The 22,942-nt window shown below is 48.7% G+C and overlaps 1 protein-coding gene across 1 annotated transcript in view; it reads right to left on the bottom strand.

The window, feature by feature from the left end:
• Positions 1–22,942, bottom strand: part of LOC144504252 (protein EFR3 homolog B-like) — a 156,408-nt gene that overhangs the window by 89,890 nt on the left and 43,576 nt on the right. The window contains exons 7-8 of the mRNA XM_078229338.1: positions 12,184–12,319; positions 2,747–2,908 (exon numbers count right to left, since the gene is read on the bottom strand). Of these exons, the coding sequence (XP_078085464.1) occupies positions 2,747–2,908; positions 12,184–12,319 (298 nt within the window). The remainder of the gene's footprint in view (positions 1–2,746; positions 2,909–12,183; positions 12,320–22,942) is intronic.

The raw sequence follows: 22,942 nt of genomic DNA on the forward strand, positions 1-22,942 counted from the left end.
TACAAAAGTCTGAGGTCACGTGCCAACCGACTCAAGAACAGCTTCTTCCCTGCTGCTGTCAGACGTTTGAGTGGACCTATCTTATATTAAGTTGATCTTTCTCTATATCCTAGCTATGACTGTAACACTACATTTTGCACTCTCTCCATTCCTTCTCTATGAACAGTATGCTTTGTCTGCATAGCGCGCAAGAAACAATACTTTTCACTGTGTACGAATTCATGAGACAAAAATAAATCAAATCAAATGCTTGCGGGGAGAATGTAGAACACTTTCAGGGAGCAGCTACAGACGTGATGGGCCAAATAGGAGAGAGTAGAGGACTGGGACTATGAAATCTTTTTTTTGTACGGTTCAATCCTCTCTGGGTCTCTCAAATGTCCATTGTGACTTTGGGAGATCAATGTCAACCTGCGAATTCGGCAGTCGGTCATTTTAATTTAATGGTGCCTCTGTTTCTCCTTCTCTGAGGGAAATATTGATCGATGTTCAGCATCGAATAAGGTGATCCTAACAGTGGGACTCTATCTCTCCATTGGGAATGCTTGGTCTCAGCCTAATAAAAGGTCATGGTCGATATTGGGCAATTAGAATGCTGAGTCCATGCCACTATCTTGGGATATAAATAACTCAGTCACTGGCATGGTTCCTACATTTAATATAAATTGTGCAATGTGTTGAAGCTTTATTTATTAATTTGCTTTTATTTGTTCATGGAATGTGAGAGTTACTGCCAAAACCAAGTTTTATTGTCCATCCCTAACTGCCCTTGAGAAGGTGATGGTGAGTTACCTTCTTGAATCGCTGCAGTCCATGTGGAGTTGATACACCCACTGTGCTGTTAGGGAGGGAGTTCCAGGGTTTTGATGTCGTGACTGTGAAGGAATGGCTGATATATTTCCAAGTATCCACAAATAATCTCCACAAAGGGAAGATGGCGCTGGAGCGAGGCAACTTCTTGTGAGTTGTCCACAGCATACCCTCTAATTCCATTCTTTATTCTCGTTTTATGCTCTTAAAACTTAACTCTAACTCCTTTAAACTGTTGAATAATGTTAAGCTGATCTTTCTCTTCACTTTATTTGTAACTGCAACACTATATTCTGCACCCTATCCTTTCCTTCTCCCTGATGTACTCTATGAATGGTATGTTTTTTTCTGTATCGTGTGCAAGAAACAATACCTTTCACTGTATTCCAATACATATGACAATAATAAATCAAATCAAATCAAATCAGAATGATGTGTGGCTTGGAGGGGAACTTGCAGGTGGGGGTGTTCCCAAGTATCTGTTACCCTTGTCCTTCTAGATGATAGCAGTCGCAGGTTTGCGAGTTTCAGGCAAAGGAGGCTATAGTGAATTTTGCACTTGGTACACATCACTGCGACTGTGCGTCAGGGGTAAGGGTGAATATTTAAGGTGCTGGATGAGAAAGCAATCAAGCGAACTGCTTTGTCCTGGATGATGTAGAGTTTCTTATTTTTGGAGGTGCACTCATCCAGACAAATGGAGAGTATTCCAGCACATTCCGGACCTGCACCTTGTAAATGGTGGAAAGGCTTTGGGGAGTCAGGCACTGAGTCACTGAACGCAGGACTTTTATTTATGTGGATGATTCCGTTCAGTTTTTAGTTAATGGCAGCCCCCAAGATGTTGATGGTGGGAAATTCAATGCTGGTAATGCCATTGAATGTCAAGGGAAGATGGTGAGATTCTGTTTATTAATTAGATATGATCATTGCTTGGCATTTGTGTGGCACAAATGTTACTTGCCACTTTTCAGTACAAGCCTGATAATGTCAAGGTCTTGCTGAATGTGGGCATGGACTGCTTTAATCTCTGAGAAGTTAGAAATGATATTAAGTATTGACAATCAACAGTGAACTTATGATATAAGGAAGGAGAATGATGAAGCAGTTGGAGATGGTTGGGCCTCGGACTGACTGGTCAATGGGTCAGTTTGCTGCCAATATAACTGCATGAAATGGAAGCTATTTCAGCATAGAGTCGAACAGATTTACAGCATCGAAACAGGCCCTTCGGCCCAACTTGTCCATGCCGTATAAACTAAATCACCGTAAATTGATAAACGTATCAGACTATTCGCTTCTTCTTTTAGGAAGCTATGAATTCCGGGAAGCATCTTTACTTCAGCAGTGGGATGGAGGGCATTAGATATGAGGACAGGTTGGAGAAACTTGGTTTGTTCTCACTGGAATGACGGAGGTTGAGGGGCGACCTGATAGAAGTCTACAAGATTATGAGGGGCATGGACAGAGTGGATAGTCAGAATCTTTTTCCCAGGGTGGAAGAGTCAATTACTGGGGGGCACAGGTTTAAGGTGCGAGGGGCAAGTTTTAAAGGAGATGTACGAGGCAGCTCTTTTACACAGAGGGTGGTGGGTGCCTGGAACTCGCTGCCGGGGGAGGGAGTGGAAGCGGATACGGTAGTGACTTTTAAGGGGCATCTGGACAAATACACGAATAGGATGGGAATAGAGGGGTCTGGTCCCCGGAAGGGTTGGGGGTTTTAGTTAAGTCGGGCAGCATGGTCGGTGCAGGTTTGGAGGGCCGAAGGGCCTGTTCCTGTGCTGTAATTTTCTTTGTTTAGTGCCAGGTATCCCTTCCAGATTTAAAGTTTTGAATCAGAATGTGTGAAAGATATTGGCTTTATCAGTGATGTCCACACACCGAGATTTAACAAGAGGCTAAGATAGGTTAAAGCAGGAGGATGTTGGACACTCACCAATGGTCTTGATGACAGCTTCTTGAAAAACCCTCTCCTCGTGTTCTTTAATGATCTGGTTACTGATGTTGGAGGTCGAGTCATACTTGCCAGTGAGTTCATAGTCAATGCTGAGGCGGAGATGACGGAGCAGTGTGTTGAACACCTCCAACACTGTGGGCCCTGTGTCAGAAGCAATACAGTAAGTGCAACATAACCTGAGCGACAGCTGCAAGGTTCTGATAATACCACTAACCTTTCGGGTTTCTCTGTGGTTGGAAATAATTGGTTTGAGAGCAGATTTCCACTCCATCTGACAAAGAGCAGCGCTCCAAAAGCTAATGGCATTTGCAACCAAATAAACCTGTTGGACTTTAACCTGGTGTTGTTAAAACGCTTACTGTCGGAAATAACACCATGGGTTTTATTTTTTAAAACTAGGAAAAGTAAGGTTGCCATAGTCTGACTGGTGATGATGGGCGGCACGGTGACACAGTGGTTAGTATTGCTGCCTCACAGCATCAGGGACCCGGGTTCGATTCTCGGCTTGTGTCACTGTCTGTGTGGAGTTTGCACATTCTCCCCGTGTCTGCGTGGGTTTCCTCCGAGTGCTCCGGTTTCCTCCCACAGTCCAAAGATGTGCAAGTTAGGTGGATTGGCCATGCTAAATTGCCCCTTAGTGTCAGGGGGACTAGCTGGGGTAAATACATGGGGTTATGGGGATAGGGTCTGGGTGGGATTGTGGTTGGTGCAGACTCGATGGGCTGAATGGCCTCTTTCTACACTGTAGGATTCTATGATTCAACCTGAGGACTACCACACCTCAGGCGAGAGACAAGGTGGGGCGTTCATGAATAACTCCAGCCGGTACGGGAATTAAACCCATGCTGTTGGCATCACCATATCACAAACCAGCCGCCCAGTCAACTGAACTAAACTGACCCTTCCGTTTAATCTGCCTTAGACAGTTCACCTTGAATTCCTGCCAGTGGCAGACTTTTCAGTTAAGAATAAAGAACAAAGAAAATTAGAGCACAGGAAAAGGCCCTTCGGCCCTTAAAGCCTGCACCGACCATGCTGCCCGACTGAACTAAAACCCCTACCCTTCCGGGGACCATATGCCTCTATTCCCATCCTATTCATGTATTTGTCAAGATGCCCCTTAAATGTAACTACCATATCCACTTCCACTACCTCCCCCGGCAATGAGTTCCAGGCACCCACTACTCACTGTGTACAAAATCTGCCCCGTACATCTGTTTTAAGCCTTGCCCCTCGCACCTTAAACCTGTGCCCCCTAGTAATTGACTCTTCCACCCTGGGAAAAAGCTTCTGACTATCCACTCTGTCCATGCCCCTCATAATCTCGTAGACTTCTATCAGGTCGCCCCTCAACCTCCGTCGTTCCACTGAGAACATACCATGTTCTTCCAACCTCTCCTCATAACTAATGCCCTCCATACCAGGCAACATCCTGGTAAATCTTCTCTGTACCCTTTCCAAAGCCGCCACATCCTTCTGGTAGTGTGGCGACCAGAATTGAACACTATATTCCAAGTGCGGCCTAACTAATGTTCTATAAAGCTGCAACATGACTTGCCAATTTTTAAACTCAATACCCCGGCCGATGAAGGCAAGCATGCCGTATGCCTTCTTGACTACCTTCTCCACCTGCATTGCCATTTTCAGTGACCTGTGTACCTGTACACCCAGATCCCTTTGCCTATCAATACTCTTAAGGGTTCTGTCATTTACTGTATAGTTCCTATCTGTATTCGACCTTCCAAAATGCATGACCTCACATTTGCCCGGATTAAACTCCATCTGCCATCTCTCCGCCCAAGTCTCCAACTGATCTATATCCTGCTGTATCCCCTGATGGTCCTCATCGCTATCCGCAAACCCACCAACCTTTGTGTCATCCGCAAACTTACTAATCAATCCTGTTACATTTTCCTCCAAATCATTTATATATATTACAGCAAAGGTCCCAGCATTGATCCCTGAGGAACGCCACTTGTCACAGCCCTCCATTCAGAAACTCACCCTTCCACTGCTACCCTCTGTCTTCTTTGACCGAGCCAGTTTTGTATCCACCTTGCCAGCTCACCTCTGATCCCATGTGACTTCACCTTCTGCACCAGTCTGCCATGAGGGACCTTGTCAAAGGCCTTACTGAAGTCCATGTAGACAACATCCACTGCCCTACCCTCATCAATCATCTTAAGGCTGGGAAGAGAATGGCAGCTATTTGTAGGGTACAGATGTTAATCGATTTTTTGACTTTGAAGATGCCTCGATGGTGTGGGTTCAGCAGCTGAATGTTGTCCTAATTGTATTATGTGCATTAAGAGCCTCTTCATCAGGTTTGAACAAATAGCTAAAATGTAGTTTTAACCTCGGATAACACCTTATATTTTAAACAAATCCATGCATTGATTTGCTAACAATGCTGACGGAATCATGGGACCTTGAGGGATTCAAAACTTCCATGCTGTCTTCACTGTTTTTTGGTAGGTGAATGTAAGATCTTGCTTAATAAATTCTACTTGATTCACAAATACTCGTTATTAGTGCCTTGTTAGATCAAGCACAACTGAGGATTCTATTGTAATTAAGAATTCAGAATGAGAGATTTTAATTAAAAGGGTTTTATACCTCAACAACCTAAAGCATACACAGCACTCGTGTCTGCGTGGGTTTCCTCCGGGTGATCCGGTTTCCCCCCACAGTCCAAAGATGTGCGGGATAGGTTGATTGGCCATGCGAAAATTGCCCTTAGTGTCCTGGGATGCATAGGTTAGAGGGATTAGTAGGTAAATCTGTGGGGATATGGGGGTAGGGCCTGGGTGGGATTGTGGTCGGTGCAGACTTGATGGGCCGAATGGCCTCTTTCTGTACTGTAGGGATTCTAAGATTCTAAGATTCTAAGAGCACCTTGAAAAAGGATCAGTGGCGTTACAGAACATGAGGCAATGATTTAGCAGCATAGAATGTGGTAATATTATTCTGATTAGATGTTTCCAGCTCAGTGAGCCATCTCACTGAAAGTCTCCCATGGAAACTGGAGAAGCTTTTCATAAACATGAACAGTCTTGCGGGTGAGAACAAAGAGGTGAAGAGTCATCATGATCAGCAGCCAGCCAGAGTCAGAAAGCAGCTGGATTGTGATTTTCAATCCAGCCATATTCAGCATCAAATGGGAAGCAAATGCATTCAGGATATACCCCTTTCCATCACGTTGATACTTTAAGTACCCATGTCATCATGTGACCACTTGGTCTACATCTTTTCTGTTTAGGTTGGGACAAGTGGCTGGTACTGTCCAGTGGACAATAGAATCCTCAGTTGTGCTTGATCTAACAAGGCACTAACAACAAGTATTTATGAGTCAAGTAGAATTTATTAAGTAAGATTTTACATTTACCTAACAAAGGACAATGAAGACAGCATGGAAGTTTTAATCTGTCAAGGTCCTACGATTCCCCAAGCATTGCCAGTCACCCATAATTAAAGTGCTGCCTTTTTTACATGGCCCCATTATCTCCTGATTTATTTTCCATGCTACAATATAGCTACTGCTTTGGGACTCTTAGATTCCTCCCACCAATGTCTTCTTCGCCTTGTTATTTCTTACTTTCACTTATATGGATTATACCTCTTCCGATCCAAGATCATTTCTTACTTTCATACTTATTTAATGTCACACTAAGAAAGCTACCCCACCACACTTCCCTTTCTGCTGTCCTTATGAAAAGTTGCATATCCCTGAATATTTCGTTCCCAGTTTTGATCTTGTAATCATGTCTCTGTAATGGCAATAAGATCATGACCATTAACCTCAATTTGTTCCATTAATTCATTTTGTGGCAAATATGTTTTGTGCCAAAGCCTACAGGAAGATTTAGATGGGTTGGTCGGATGGACAGAGCAGTGGCAGATGGTATTTAACCCTGACAAGTGCGAGGTGATGCACTTTGGAAGAAGTAACAAGACAAGGGAGTACTTAATGAATGGCAGGATCCTAGGAAGCTCAGAAAACAGATGGATCTTGGGATATTTATTCACAGATCCCTGAAGGTGGCAGAGCAGGTGAACAGGATCGTTAGGAAGACACATGGGACACTTGTCTTTATCAGTCGTGGTATCGAGTATAAGAGCAAGGAGGTAATGTTGGAGTTGTTCAAAACCTTGGTGAGGCCACAGCTGGAGCACTGTGTGCAGTTCTGATCACCTCACTATAGGAAGGATGTGATTGCACTGGAGGGAGTGCAGAGGAAATTCACCGGGATGCTGCCTGGGACGGAGCTTTTGAGCTGTAAGGAGAGACTGGATAGGCTTAGCTTGTTTTCTCCAGAGCAGAGAAGGCTGAGGGGGGACATGATTGAGGTGTATGTGATTATGAGGGGTATCGAGTGAGTCGGGAGCAGCTGTTCCCCTGGCTTGAGGGGTCAATCATGAGGAGGCAGAGTATTAGGGTGAGGGGCAGGAGATAGAGAGGGGATTTTAGAAAAAGCTTCTTCACTCAGAGGTGGTGGGAATCTGGAATGCGCTGCCTGCGAAGGGAGTGGAAGCTGGAAACCTTACAACCTTTAAAAAGTATTTGGATGAACACTTGTCCTAACATTCCAGGATATGGGACAAGAGCTGGAAAATGGGATTAGTGCGACTTTAGTGGTCGTTATTGTCGGTGCTGACTCGATGGGCCGAAGGGGCTTTCCTGTTCGACTCTCTGACTACGACATGCATTTAATTAAAGAGCAATTGATTTTGTGCTTTTAACATTTATTCCCCATTTGACCATATTTGTTGCTTATTTTTATGTTTGTACACTCTGCCTCTTCCTGTCGCAGCCTGGGTATCAGTACCTAAACAGCTGCCTTGCAAGACTGCCATATCCTTTTGCTTTGTAAGCCTACGGACCCCCCCCTCAAGAACCATCCCCCCCTCCAGTTAGTTTAAACTCTCTCTACTTTCCGAGTGGTTTGTGAGAAGACTGCTCCCAGCAGTGTTCAGATATAGGCTGTCCCAACAGTACAGCCCCTCTTTCCCCAGTACTGACACCAGTGTCTCACAAATTGGAACCCACTACTTCCACACCAGTCTTTGAGATACGTATTCAGTTCTCTAATTTTACGTAACCTATGCCAATTTGCACGTGGCTCATGTAATAATCCAGAGATTATAGCATTATGTTCTGTTGTTTAATTTAGTGCCTAGTGTTACCACACGGAGGTTGTTCCCCCTTTAATCTTCATAAAAGACAGAGGGTAGCAGTGGAAGAGTGCGTTTCTGAATGGAGGGCTGTGACAAGTGGTGTTCCTCAGGGATCAGTGCTGGGACCTTTGCTGTTTGTAATATATATAAATGATTTGGAGGAAAATGTAACTGGTTTGATTACTAAGTTTGTGGACGCCACAAAGGTTGGTGGGTTTGCGGATAGCGATGAGGACCATCAGAGGATACAGCAGGATATAGATCAGTTGGAGACTTGGGCGGAGAGGTGGCAGATGGAGTTTAATCCAGACAAATGTGAGGTCATGCATTTTGGAAGGTCTAATACAGATAGGAACTATACAGTAAATGACAGAACCCGTAAGAGTATTGATAGGCAGGGGGATCTGGGTGCAGAGGGATCTGGGTGTACAGGTGCACAGGTCACTGAAAGTGGCAATGCAGGTGGAGAAGGTAGTCAAGAAGGCATACGGCATGCTTGCCTTCATCGGCCGTGGCATTGAATTTAAAAATTGGCAAGTCATGTTGCAGCTTTATAGAACCTTAGTTAGGCCGCACTTGGAATATAGTGTTCAATTCTGGTCGCCACACTACCAGAAGGATGTGGAGGCTTTGGAGAGGGTACAGGAAAGATTTACCAGGATGTTGCCTGGTATGGAGGGCATTAGCTATGAAGAGAGGTTGGAGAAACTTGCTTTGCTCTCACTGGAACGACAGAGGTTGAGGGGCGACCTAATAGAAGTCTACAAGATTATGAGGGGCATGGACAGAGTGGATAGTCGGAAGCTTTTTCCCACGGTGGAAGAGTCAATTACTAGGGGACATAGGTTTAAGGTGTGAAGGGCAAGGTTTAAAGGAGATGTACAAGGCAAGTTTTTTTTACACAGAGGGTGGTGGGTGCCTGGAACTCGCTGCCGGGGGAGGGAGTGGATGCAGATACAATAGTGACTTTTAAGAGGCATTTGGGCAAATACATGAATAGGATGGGAATAGAGGGATATGGTCCCCGGAAGGGTAGGGGGTTTTAGTTCAGTCAGGCAGCATGGTTGGTGCAGGTGTGGAAGTTGGCGTGCAAGTTGTCCTGTTTGGTAGCTTCACCAGGTTGACACCTCATTTTTAGGTATGCCTGGTGCTGCTCCTGGCATCCTCTCCTGCACTGTCCATTGAACCAGGGTTGATCCCCTGGCTTGATGGTAATGGTTGAGTGGGGGATATGCCGGGCCATGAGGTTGCAGATTGTGCTGGAATACAATTCCGCTGCTGTTGATGGCCCACAGTGCCTCATGGATGCCCAGTCTTGAGTTGCTAGATCGGTTTGAAGTCTGTCCCATTTAGCACGGTGAAAGTGCCACACAACACGATGGAGGCTATTTTCAATGTGAAGGCGGGACTTCGTCTCCACAAGGAGTGTGCGGTGGTCACTCTTACCGATACTGTCATGGACAGATGCATCTGCAGCCGGCAGATTGGTGAGGATGAGGTCAAGTATGTTATTTTCTCTTGTTGGTTCCTTCACCACCTGCTGCTGACCCAGTCTAGCAGTTGTATCCTTTAGGATCCGACCAGCTCGATCAGTAGTGCTGCTGCTGAGCCACTCTTGGTGGTGGACATTGAAATTCCCCCACCCAGAATACATTTTGCGCCCTTGCCACCCTCAGTGCTTCCTCCAAGTGTTGTTCAACATGGAGGAATCCTGATTCATCAGCCGGAGGAGGATGGTACGTGGTAACCAGTAAGAGGTTTCCTTGCCCATATTTAACCTGAAGCCATGAGACTTCATGGGGTCCGGAGTCGATGTTAAGGACTCCCAGGGCAACTCCCTCCTGACTGTATACCACTGTGCCGCCACCTCTGCTAGGTCTGACCTGCCGGTGGGACAGGACATATCCGGGATGGTAATGGTGGTGTCTGGGATGTGATTCTGTGAGGGTGACTATGTCAGGCTGTTGCTTGACTAGTCTGAGAGACAGCTCTCCCAATTTTAGCACTAGCCCCCGGATGTTAGTGACGAGGACTTTGCAGGTTCGACTGGGCTGATGGTTTTGCTGTTGTCTTTTCCAGTGCCGAGGTCAATGCCAGGTGGTCCGTCCGGTTTCATTGTGTGTGGACTAAGGGAAAGTTACTGCAGTTACAGAAACAGACTTTTATCCTATTCCACAACTGGATGACTGCACTGAGAAGGTTAGACAATCAACCTTTATCTCCAAACTGGATTCACTCAAAGGTCACTGGCAGGCACCTTTATCCGAAAGGGCGAAGGAGATTTCAGCTGTTGTGACACCAAATGGTTTTTACCAATTCAAAGTTATGTCATTTGGCATGAAAAATGCCCCAGCCACATTTCAACAATTAACTAACAAAGTCATTTCAGAGTTACCCAATTGTGTGGTGTATATAGACCATCTGGTGATTTTTAGTCAGACATGGAAAGATTACTTGAAGCATCTGGCGGAATTACTTGATTGACTTCAGGGGGCAGTGGATTTGGTGGTAAACCTGGCTAAGAGTGAGTTTGGAAAAGCTCAAGTCACGTTCCTCAGCCATACCACAGGATGTAAAAACAAGCGTTATTGGGGAGTTCTCGATACCATCGACACGAAAGGAAATAATGAGGTTTTTGGGCCTGAGTAGCTTTTACTGTAAATTTGTGCTGAGTTTTAGCAGCGTGGTTGCTCCACTGATTGACTTGTTGAAGAAGTGTAGCAAATTTCAGTGGATGGAGAAGTGTCAAAAGGCGTTTGACGGCCTGAAGGCTGCGTTAACCACTGCTCCTGTGTTGGCGACACCGAATTACACAAAACCATGCAAGGTGGCTCTCGATGCGAGTGGTGTGGGCGTCGGTGCCGCACTCTTACAAGAAGATAATGAAGGAATAGAGCGGCCTATTGGGCATTTTTCCAAAAAATTGAATGATCAGCAGAAGAAATATTGAACAATTGAAAAAGAGACTTTGGGTTTCGTGCTGACTTTGCAACATTTTAACATTTATGTTGGCAGTAATTTGGAGACACTGGTGTAAACTGATCATCATCCAGTGATGTTTTGGAGACAGTTAAGACTAAAAATGCCAGACTGTTTCGATAGAGTCTATTATTGCAGCCGTTTAATTTAAAAATTATATATGTGGCAGGAAGAGAAAATGTGATTGCCGATGCTTTGTCACGAATGTGAAAAAGTGAAGGAAGGTTTGGTGATGGAAGACAAGGACTAAAGTGGATTGTTACTGCAATGTTTGCATATTTGGATATTGTGTGAAATGTATGGATATTATAGATACAAACCTCTTACAAACTAGTAAACTGAAAGGGTTGAAAAATGAAACCATCTTTGAATGTTGATGGTTCATTTTTTTCTTTGGGGCAATGTCATGTGACAACTTTAAGAAAGGTTTTTTTAAAATCATGCGGCTTATAGCTTCAGCGATGTCATTGGGGAGGAGCTAAGCTGTGGCAGTCAGGTGATAGGGGCTTCAGTTTGTTTTGGGCAGTGTGTTGGAAGCAGTTTAGCAGCAAGTTAAGAAGCAGCCTCTCCCTCTTCCTGTTCTTCTCTTTGTTTGGTTCTGAAACTATTATCAGTTAGCTGAAGGAGAGGCTTATTACCATCCTGCCTTAAAGAAGCTGTGTTTTGGGAAACAGTTTCAATTACAACCTCTTCTGAGTTTCTTCACAAGGGATTTTCAGCATTCGACCCAGGAGGCTGGATTCCTGTAACAAGCAGGCATTAACCTGTGCTTATTTGGAGGGTTTTGTGTATTGGATGTTGGCTTTGGTTGGAACACATTAGAGATATTTCCTAAAGAGTTATACATTATCGTGCTTGTTGTGTTTCTTGTTTGTAATTGTTAAAAGTTCTTGCTCATTGTCTTACTATACATGTCATCAATATTCTTAATTAAACTTTGTTTTTGAAGCTCCTCGTGGGTCAGTTGAATCACACCTGAAGTGAAACCTCTCATGCTTATCCTAGCCAAATTCAATGTAGAATGTTACAGGTCAGGTGAGCTTCACAGATATCAGTCATGATATCATTGCATTGTAGAGCAGGCTTGAGGGTCAATTGGCTAACCCCTGGATGCATTGGATGACATCCACCATATAATTTGCAAGACACAATCCAGCAAAGCCACCAACACAATTACTGCACCGTGTCCAACTGTTAATACATTCTAATCAACACAAGACAACATGTGGAGTGAGAAACTATAAGAGGTCCTTCCTACCCACCTACAGATCCACCAGCTGCGATGACTGCGGACTCCGACAGCACCTCCACTATTCCAGTACGCACTTTGGCAACGCTCTTACTGTTAGCATCCAGGTGGCACACCAATTGCTGAATGACCAGGTGGGAATGCTGAGACTGGATTTGAGAGACAAAGAGTCAGTAAAAGATTCTTTAATAGCGATTGCTAACTTCTCCCAGTCCTAATGAAAGGTCATGATCTAAAACATTGGGGCAAATTTTCAAATCCTGCCCACCATGGGAATCGCCGTGTGCGGGACAGACAATTTTACGGATCATTTAAAGGTCTGATGACCATGGTGGGGATTTCTGGTCTCAGAGCGGGTGTAACTGGAAAATCCTGCCCATTAACTCTATTTCTCGCTCCACAGATGCAGCCAGACCTGCTGAGTATATCCAACACTTTGTTTTTATTTCAGATCTCCAGCATTGGCAGTATTTTGGTTTTGGATCATGGTGATATCCCTGTTGTACTGTATAGTCAGGACAGGACCTGAGTTCTCAGTTCCAAGTTCTAAGACAGGGAAGTTCTTGCAACAATTAAAAACATTGGTGGTGACCTAACCAAAAATCTTCTAAGTGCCGAATGAGCGAGAAAATTGGAGAGAATTGCACCGATTCTTTGGGCAAGTTAAAAATCCAATCTTACCACATTCTGAGGAAAACATGAAGCAAAATCTGTTTCTCGCCAGCAGGGGATGGGACATGCGTGCCTAAAAGCCGGCATATTACGGCAGGGTGCGCCATTGCACATGCGCAGATCTCTCTGTTCTGTGCTGTTGACACCTGTCACTGCCTTCTCCCAGCTATCACTAGCCTCAGCGGTCAATCCACCTCCCCACTCCCGGCCCTGCATACAGTTGCAGAGTGCACAGCATCCCCCCACCCGCCTCCCCTTAGGCCCTGCCCCCTTCAGGTCCCGCCCCTTGACACTGCCCAGTGGACCCTGCCATTGTGCCACTTTCGGGGAGGTCTCAATGTCTCCGTTCCTAACAGTGAGGGCATCACAACAGGTCACCATTGATGGGGACCTTCACTGGCGAGGTCACTAAGATGAATGAGCCCGGACCATTGCGATAGCTGGTTCCAGTAAGATTCTGTGAGGTGAGAGTGAGATCCCACGAGAGGTGAGAGTGAGATCCCGAGAGGTGAGAGTGAGATCCCGAGAGGTGAGAGTGGGATCGCGAGAGGTGAGAGTGAGATCCCAAGAGGTGGGAGTGAGATCCCGAGAGACGAGAGTGAGATCCCGAGAGGCGAGAGTGAGATCCCGAGAGGCGAGAGTGAGATCCCGAGAGGCGGGAGTGAGATCCCGAGAGGCGAGAGTGAGATTGCGAGAGGCGAGAGTGAGATCCCGAGAGGCGAGAGTGAGATTGCGAGAGGCGAGAGTGAGATTGCGAGAGGCGAGAGTGAGATTGCGAGAGGCGGGAGTGAGATTGCCAGAGGTGGGAGTGAGATTGCGAGAGGTGGGAGTGAGATCCCGAGAGGTGAGAGTGAGATCCCGAGAGGTGAGAGTGAGATCCCGAGAGGCGGGAGTGAGATCCCGAGAGACGAGAGTGAGATCCCGAGAGGCGAGAGTGAGATCCCGAGAGGCGAGAGTGAGATCCCGAGAGGCGGGAGTGAGATCCCGAGGGGTGAGAGTGAGATTGCGAGAGGCGGGAGTGAGATCCCGAGAGGCGAGAGTGAGATCCCGAGGGGTGAGAGTGAGATTGCGAGAGGCGAGAGTGAGATCCCGAGGGGTGAGAGTGAGATTGCGAGAGGCGGGAGTGAGATCCCGAGAGGCGAGAGTGAGATCCCGAGAGGCGGGAGTGAGATTGCGAGAGGCGAGAGTGAGATCCCGAGAGGCGGGAGTGAGATTGCGAGAGGCGAGAGTGAGATCCCGAGGGGTGAGAGTGAGATTGCGAGAGGCGGGAGTGAGATTGCGAGAGGCGTGAGTGAGATTGCGAGAGGCGGGAGTGAGATCCCGAGAGGCGGGAGTGAGATCCCGAGAGGCGGGAGTGAGATCCCGAGAGGCGGGAGTGAGATCCCGAGAGGCGAGAGTGAGATCCCGAGAGGCGGGAGTGAGATTGCGAGAGGCGAGAGTGAGATTGCGAGAGGCGGGAGTGAGATCCCGAGAGGCGGGAGTGAGATCCCGAGAGGCGGGAGTGAGATCCCGAGAGGCGAGAGTGAGATCCCGAGAGGCGAGAGTGAGATTGCGAGAGACGGGAGTGAGATCCCGAGAGGCGAGAGTGAGATCCCGAGAGGCGGGAGTGAGATTGCGAGAGGCGGGAGTGAGATTGCGAGAGGCGAGAGTGAGATCCCGAGAGGCGGGAGTGAGATTGCGAGAGGCGGGAGTGAGATTGCGAGAGGCGAGAGTGAGATCCCGAGAGGTGAGAGTGAGATTGCGAGAGGCGGGAGCGAGCTTGCGAGAGGCGGGAGTGAGATTGCGAGAGGCGAGAGTGAGATCCCGAGAGGCGGGAGTGAGATCCCGAGAGGTGAGAATGAGATCCCGAGAGGCGGGAGTGAGATCCCGAGAGGTGAGAGTGAGATCCCGAGAGGTGAGAGTGAGATCCCGAGAGACGGGAGTGAGATCCCGGGAGGTGAGAGTGAGATCCCGAGAGGTGAGAGTGAGATCCCGAGAGGCGGGAGTGAGATCCCGAGAGGCGGGAGTGAGATCCCGGGAGGCGGGAGTGAGATCCCGAGAGGCGGGAGTGAGATCCCGAGAGGCGGGAGTGAGATCCCGAGAGGTGAGAGTGAGATCTCGAGAGGTGAGAGTGAGATCCCGAGAGGCGGGAGTGAGATCCCGAGAGGCGGGAGTGAGATTGCGAGAGGTGAGAGTGAGATCCCGAGAGGCGGGAGTGAGATTGCGAGAGCCGGGAGTGAGATCCCGAGAGGCGGGAGTGAGATTGCGAGAGGCGGGAGTGAGATGGCGAGAGGCGAGAGTGAGATTGCGAGAGGTGAGAGTGAGATCCCGAGAGGTGAGAGTGAGATCTCGAGAGGTGAGAGTGAGATCCCGAGAGGCGGGAGTGAGATCCCGAGAGGTGGGAGTGAGATCCCGAGAGGTGAGAGTGAGATCTCGAGAGGTGAGAGTGAGATCCCGAGAGGTGAGAGTGAGATCCCGAGAGGTGAGAGTGAGATCCCGAGAGGCGGGAGTGAGATCCCGAGAGGCGGGAGTGAGATCCCGAGAGGCGGGAGTGAGATCCCGAGAGGCGGGAGTGAGATCCCGAGAGGCGGGAGTGAGATCCCGAGAGGTGAGAGTGAGATCTCGAGAGGTGAGAGTGAGATCCCGAGAGGCGGGAGTGAGATCCCGAGAGGCGGGATTGAGATTGCGAGAGGTGAGAGTGAGATCCCGAGAGGCGGGAGTGAGATTGCGAGAGCCGGGAGTGAGATCCCGAGAGGCGGGAGTGAGATTGCGAGAGGCGGGAGTGAGATTGCGAGAGGCGAGAGTGAGATTGCGAGAGGTGAGAGTGAGATCCCGAGAGGTGAGAGTGAGATCTCGAGAGGTGAGAGTGAGATCCCGAGAGGCGGGAGTGAGATCCCGAGAGGCGGGAGTGAGATCCCGAGAGGTGAGAGTGAGATCTCGAGAGGTGAGAGTGAGATCCCGAGAGGCGAGAGTGTGATCCCGAGAGGTGAGAGTGAGATTGCGAGAGGCGGGCGTGAGATTGCGAGAGGCGGGAGTGAGATCCCGAGAGGTGAGAGTGAGATTGCGAGAGGCGAGAGTGAGATCCCGAGAGGCGGGAGTGAGATCCCGAGAGGTGAGAGTGAGATCCCGAGAGGCGGGAGTGAGATCCCGAGAGGCGGGAGTGAGATCCCGAGAGGTGGGAGTGAGATTGCGGGAGGCGGGAGTGAGATTGCGAGAGGCGGGAGTGAGATCCCGAGAGGTGAGAGTGAGATCCCGAGAGGCGAGAGTGAGATTGCGAGAGGCAGGAGTGAGATTGCGAGAGGCGGGAGTGAGATCCCGAGAGTTGGGAGTGAGATCCCGAGAGGCGAGAGTGAGATCCCGAGAGGCGAGAGTGAGATCCCGAGAGGCGAGAGTGAGATCCCGAGAGGCGAGAGTGAGATTGCGAGAGGCGGGAGTGAGATCCCGAGAGGCGAGACTGAGATCCCGAGAGGTGAGAGTGAGATTGCGAGAGGTGAGAGTGAGATCCCGAGAGGCAGGAGTGAGATTGCGAGAGGCGAGAGTGAGATTGCGAGAGGCGGGAGTGAGATTGCGAGAGGCGGGAGTGAGATTGCGAGAGGCGGGAGTGAGATTGCGAGAGGCGAGAGTGAGATCGTGAGAGGCGAGAGTGAGATCCCGAGAGGCGAGAGTGAGATTGCGAGAGGCGAGAGTGAGATTGCGAGAGGCGAGAGTGAGATTGCGAGAGGCGGGAGTGAGATTGCGAGAGGCGAGAGTGAGATCGCGAGAGGCGGGAGTGAGATTGCGAGAGGCGAGAGTGAGATTGCGAGAGACGAGAGTGAGATTGCGAGAGGCGAGAATGAGATTGCGAGAGGCGGGAGTGAGATCCCGAGAGGCGAGAGTGAGATTGCGAGAGGCGAGAGTGAGATTGCGAGAGGCGAGAGTGTGATTGCGAGAGGCGGGAGTGAGATCCCGAGAGGCGAGAGTGAGATTGCGAGAGGCGAGAGTGAGATTGCGAGAGGCGGGAGTGAGATCCCGAGAGGCGGGAGTGAGATTGCGAGAGGCGGGAGTGAGATCCCGAGAGGCGAGAGTGAGATTGCGAGAGGCGGGAGTGAGATCCCGAGAGGTGAGAGTGAGATCCCGAGAGGCGGGAGTGAGATTGCGAGAGGCGGGAGTGAGATCCCGAGAGGCGGGAGTGCGATCCCGAGAGGCGGGAGTGAGATTGCGAGAGGCGGGAGTGAGATCCCGGGAGGTGAGAGTGAGATCCCGAGAGGTGAGAGTGAGATCCCGAGAGGTGAGAGTGAGATCCCGAGAGGCGGGAGTGAGATTGCGAGAGGCGGGAGTGAGATTGCGAGAGGCGGGAGTGAGATTGCGAGAGGCGGGAGTGAGATCCCGAGAGGCGGGAGTGAGATCCCGAGAGGCGGGAGTGAGATTGCGAGAGGCGGGAGTGAGATCCCGAGAGGTGAGAGTGAGATCCCGAGAGGCGAGAGTGAGATTGCGAGAGGCGGGAGTGAGATCCCGGGAGGTGAGAGTGAGATCCCGAGAGAGGTGAGAGTGAGATCCCGAGAGGTGAGAGTGAGATCCCGAGAGGCGGGAGTGAGATCCCGAGAGGCGGGAGTGAGATCCCGAGAGGCGGGAGTGAGATCCCGAGAGGCGGGAGTGAGATTGCGAGAGGCGGGAGTGAGATCCCGGGAGGTGAGAGTGAGATCCCGAGAGGTGAGAGTGAGATCCCGAGAGGCGGGAGTGAGATCCCGAGAGGCGGGAGTGAGATCCCGAGAGGCGGGAGTGAGATTGCGAGAGGCGGGAGTGAGATCCCGGGAGGTGAGAGTGAGATCCCGAGAGGTGAGAGTGAGATCCCGAGAGGTGAGAGTGAGATCCCGAGAGGCGGGAGTGAGATCCCGAGAGGCGGGAGTGAGATTGCGAGAGGCGGGAGTGAGATCCCGGGAGGTGAGAGTGAGATCCCGAGAGGTGAGAGTGAGATCCCGAGAGGTGAGAGTGAGATCCCGAGAGGCGGGAGTGAGATCCCGAGAGGCGAGAGTGAGATTGCGAGAGGCGGGAGTGAGATTGCGAGAGGTGGGAGTGAGATTGCGAGAGGCGGGAGTGAGATTGCGAGAGGCGGGAGTGAGATTGCGAGAGGCGGGAGTGAGATTGCGAGAGGTGGGAGTGAGATTGCGAGAGGCGAGAGTGAGATTGCGAGAGGCGAGAGTGAGATTGCGAGAGGCGGGAGTGAGATTGCGAGAGGACGCGACGCCGATTTCTCAGCTCTCTCGCGATATTACCGGCTGCCCCAGCAATCGCCTAGTGGGCGAGATGGTCAGATTATCCCCATTAATTCTGTGTGATCTCCTGGCACGGTAGCACAGTCGTTAGCACTGCTGCTTCACAGCTCCAGGGACCTGGGTTCGAATCCTGGCTCGGGTCGCTGTCTCTGTGGAGTTTGCACATTCTCCCCGTGTCTGCATGGGTTTCCTCCGGGTGCTCCGGTTTCCTCCCACAGTCCAAAAATGTGCGGGCTAGATTGATTGGCCATTCTAAATTGCCCCTTAGTGTCCCGGGATGCATAGGTTAGAGGGGTTGGTGGGTAAATATGTAGGGATATGTGGATAGGGCCTGGGTGGGATTGTGGTTGGTGCAGATTCGATGGGCCGAATGGCCTCTTTCTGCACTGTAGGATTCTATGATTCTATGATTCTATGATTCACACTCGCGACATTCTACTTAATCCTTAAACGATGGGAAAACACCTGCTGATGTAAAAAATTAAAAGTGAAGAAGTGCTTGTGTGTAAATGCCTCTTGTTTTCTCCTATTTACTTTTTCCTTCGTCTACCTCAGCCTATCTCCTCGTCTCATCTTTGCTGTGCTTGGTGATTGGTTTACTTGTGTTGTTGCTATTTTTAATTTCTTCCATAAAAGTTTCAGTTTCATTTTGTGTAACTGAACTGGAGGCTCCGAATCGTGTCAAAGAGTCACATTGTGCAGAAAAGGTCCTTCAGTTCAGCGGGTCTGTGACCATTAAAGTCAGGTCGTCCTATTTCCCAGCACTTGTCCCATATCCTGGAATGTTAGGATATTTCAAGCACTCATCCAAATACTTTTTTAAAGTTTGTCAGGTGTCCGGCCTCCACCTTCCCAGGCAGCGCATTCCAGATTCCCACCACCCTCTGAGTGAAAAATCCCCTCAGAATCTCCTGCCCCTCACCCTAAAACTCTGCCCCCTCGTGATTGACCCCTCAACCCAGGGAACCAGCTGCTCCCTACTCACCCTCTCTTTATCCCTTATAATCTTATGCACCTCAGTCATGTCCCCCTCAACCTTCCCGGCTCTAAAGAAAACAATCCAACTCTATCCAGTCTCTCCTTATCGTTCAAAAGCTCCGTCCCAGGCAGCATCCTGGTGAATCTTCATCACATTTTTGAAAAATTCCATCAAATTTGTTCGACATGACCTACCTGTGACAAAGCCATGCTGACTATCCCTAATCAATCCACTGCTTCTGATAAAAGGCACCACATGTCATGTCAACCCTGTTTATTTTCTGCAAATTTGCTGCCAGATCTGCTGAGTATTTCCAGTATTTTCTGTTTTATTATTCGAGATGGTTGTGCCGCTATTGGAGGAGAATGAGCCGTGATGCTGCAGCTGAACCCTGTGACTGTTGACTTTGTTCAAAACTTGTCTGCCTTTTTTTCAGTTTCCACACAGCAGTAGAGTTGCTCCAATCATGCTTGGAGCAGGGAAAATATTTGATAGTCAAAAGAATTTGTGACACTGTGTAGTCTGTCCATGCAGATGCTGTTTTGACTTTGAAACTAAACTTTGTTGATATAAAAGAAACCTTACCAAACATAGCAGCATTAAATTCAGGAAAACCACAAGCGTGGTCTTACCAGTTTGCTGTGCCCATTGGTCAACGTGGCACAGGAAGATAGCGTGAGGGGCCAAAGATCTGATTCGCACCAGGCCCAGTGTTACTGACGAGAACGGCTGCCGTGAAGCTCATTACCATAGGATTGGCTGCATCTCCTAACAGTTATCGAGTCTGGCATGGCTGCTTCCCACCTCCCAGATGCTTCCCACCTTGCCAGCGAGATGTCACACCAGTGAGAATCACTACTGGCACCATGCCCATGGTGGGGGGGAATTAGAGACCATTGAAGCCCCCGAGGGGGGCATGGTCGGGCATTGCCCACCTGACACCCTGTCAATACTAATCTGGCACACTGGCAGTGACTGGTTGGGCACTGTCAAGGGGATGGGGTCTGAGTGGGGGTGGAGCTTGAGTAGGGGTAGGGCCATGTACAATGAGGGGCGATGCTCAATGATGGAGGCAATGCATTGGGGAGGGGCACTCTGATAAGGGCAATGCACAGGGGGATTATGCAGGGGAGGAAGCCACGCGGGAGGGGATTGTGCAGGCGTGGTTCATGGAGGGGTCATGACCAGGGGCTGGGGGGGGGCATGTCAGGGTCATTGGGAGAACCTTGATGCCCCGATGCCTGAGACTCATGTCGGTGTGGGGCTTTGTTGGGGTGGGGAGTGGTGGGGGGGGGGGGGGGGGGGTGACAATGCAACGGATGAAGGGGGAGGGTTCAATTCCCCAGGGGGGTGGGGGGGGGGGGGCAAGGAGGTCTCCCTGATCTCCACCAGATCAGGCGCCCTGAAAAATGGCACCTGAGCGCTGTATAGCCAGCTTCTCCAGCCTGTAGGCTCCATTTCCCCCTCCCACCCGCCCCCTCCCCCCACCCCCATACAGGAGCAAAGAAGATTGTAGTGCCGAGTTTGCCAAAAGTACCAGGGTGGAGGATTCCTGTTATTTCAGCTTTCAAATTTTTGGGGGAAACCTCTGCCCCACAAGTGAAATCTGACGCAAAACCTTTCACAGAGAATAAAGAACAAAGAACAAAGAAAATTACAGCACAGGAACAGGCCCTTCGGCCCTCCAAGCCTGCACCGACCATGCTGCCCGACTGAACTAAAACCCCCTACCCTTCCGGGGACCATATCCCTCTATTCCCATCCTATTCATGTATTTGTCAAGACGCCCTTAGAAGTCACTCCTGTATCCGCTTCCACTACCTCCCCCAGCAACGAGTTCCAGGCACCCAACACCCTCTGTGTAAAAGATCTGCCTCGTACATCTCTTTTAAAACTTGTCCCTCGCACCTTAAACCTATGCCCCCGAGTAATTGATTCTTCCACCCTGGGAAAAAGCTTCTGACTATCCACTCTGTCCATGCCTCTCATAATCTTGTAGACTTCTATCAGGTCTCCCCTCAACCTCCGTCGCTCCAGTGAGAACAAACCAAGTTTCTCCAACCTCTCCTCATAGCTAATGCCCTCCATACCAGGCAACATCCTGGTAAATCTTTTCTGTACTCTCTCCAAAGCCTCCACATCTTTCTGGTAGTGTGGCGACCAGAATTGAACACTATATTCCAAGTGCAGCCTAACTATGGTTCTATAAAGCTGCAACATGACTCGCCAATTTTTAAACTCAATGCCCCAGCTGATGAAGGCAAGCATGCCGTATGCCTTCTTGACTACCTTCTCCACCTGCATTGCCATTTTCAGTGACCTGTGTACCTGTAAACCCAGATCCCTTTGCCTATCAATACTCTTAAGGGTTCTGCCATTTATTGTATATTTCCTATCTGTATTAGACCTTCCAAAATACATTACCTCACATTTGTCTGGATTAAACTTCATCTGCCATCTCTCCGCCCAAGTCTCCAACTGATCTATACCCTGCTGTATCCTCTGATGGTCCACATCGCTATCCGCAAATCCACCCACCTTTGTGTCATCCGCAAACTTACTAATCAAACCAGTTACATTTTCCTCCAAATCATTTATATATATTACAAACAGCAAAGGTCCCAGCACTGATCCCTGAGGAACACCACTTTTCACAGCCCTCCATTCAGAAACGCACCCTTCCACTGCTACCCTCTGTCTTCTTTGACCGAGCCAGTTTTGTATCCACCTTGCCAGCTCACCTCTGATCCCATGCGACTTCACCTTCTGCACCAGTCTGCCATGAGGGACCTTGTCAAAGGCTTTACTGAAGTCCATGTAGACAACATCCACTGCCCTACCCTCATCAATCATCTTCGTCACTTCCTCGAAAAACTCGATCAAGTTCGTGAGACACGACCTCCCCTTCACAAAACCAGTTGTAAGATATTGCTGTTTTGTTGAACTGTTTACTTCAAAGAATTAATCTGTCATCAGCAAATCACTGCAACATGTTGATAAAACTTTATTGAATGCTGCACAATTGTTAGCCTCAGTTAAAGGTCTTGTTATGGAAATTCAAAATGACTCTCGCTCAGTGGAAGCAGAGCACTAACACTAAAACATACAGGTCTCTTCGAAGATGAGAAGCACGGGAAGTAATTTATCGATGAATCTAGAGACAATGAATCACTTTAAAAGGAACAGAGAAGAGCATCGTTGAGACTGTCAATGTGATTTGTGATACAATGATGCTGCAACTGCAGATTGGAAGTAAATCTCTGAAACAAACTGTTGATATTTTTTGTGCTTTTCAACAGAAGTTTGGAGAAGGAATGCTAAAAGCCACTGCAGAGATTAAGTGAATTCTATCAGGAGGATATAGATGCAAATCTTTTTGCAGATGATGTGAAACAATTCATTTCATCGATAATGATGAGCTCTGTGCTTCAAGACTGCTAGTCGATTTGTACAGACTTGGATATGATGGTTTGCAGGCAACCTTTCCAAAGGAAACCATTCTAAAAATATTTTTAACAATATCTATCACAAATGCTTCTGGTGAATGTTCCTTCTCTGTATTGAAGAGTGAGTGATTATTTCCAAGGTGTGATGAGACAGGAACAGTTAACAAGTTCAGCAATTTTGATGATTGAAAATGCATCTTTACAAGATTTTACCTACAATGATGTCATTGATGATTTTGTGAAGAGAAAGTGTTGAGGAAAAGCTATCGAAATTACCGCATCCACAAGGGATGAAGCAAGAAAATTTTCAAAATATGTTTCTCTCCCATATTCTCTTCAATTCTGTTTTCCAAATGGGTTCACCATTCTCTGGTCTGATATAATGGCTGCTGGTCACATGCAGATAGTTCTAACCACCATCTCCCATCGCTTTCAAGACTGGCC

This window comes from Mustelus asterias, chromosome 15, assembly GCF_964213995.1.
Source record: "Mustelus asterias chromosome 15, sMusAst1.hap1.1, whole genome shotgun sequence".
NCBI lineage: Eukaryota > Metazoa > Chordata > Chondrichthyes > Carcharhiniformes > Triakidae > Mustelus > Mustelus asterias.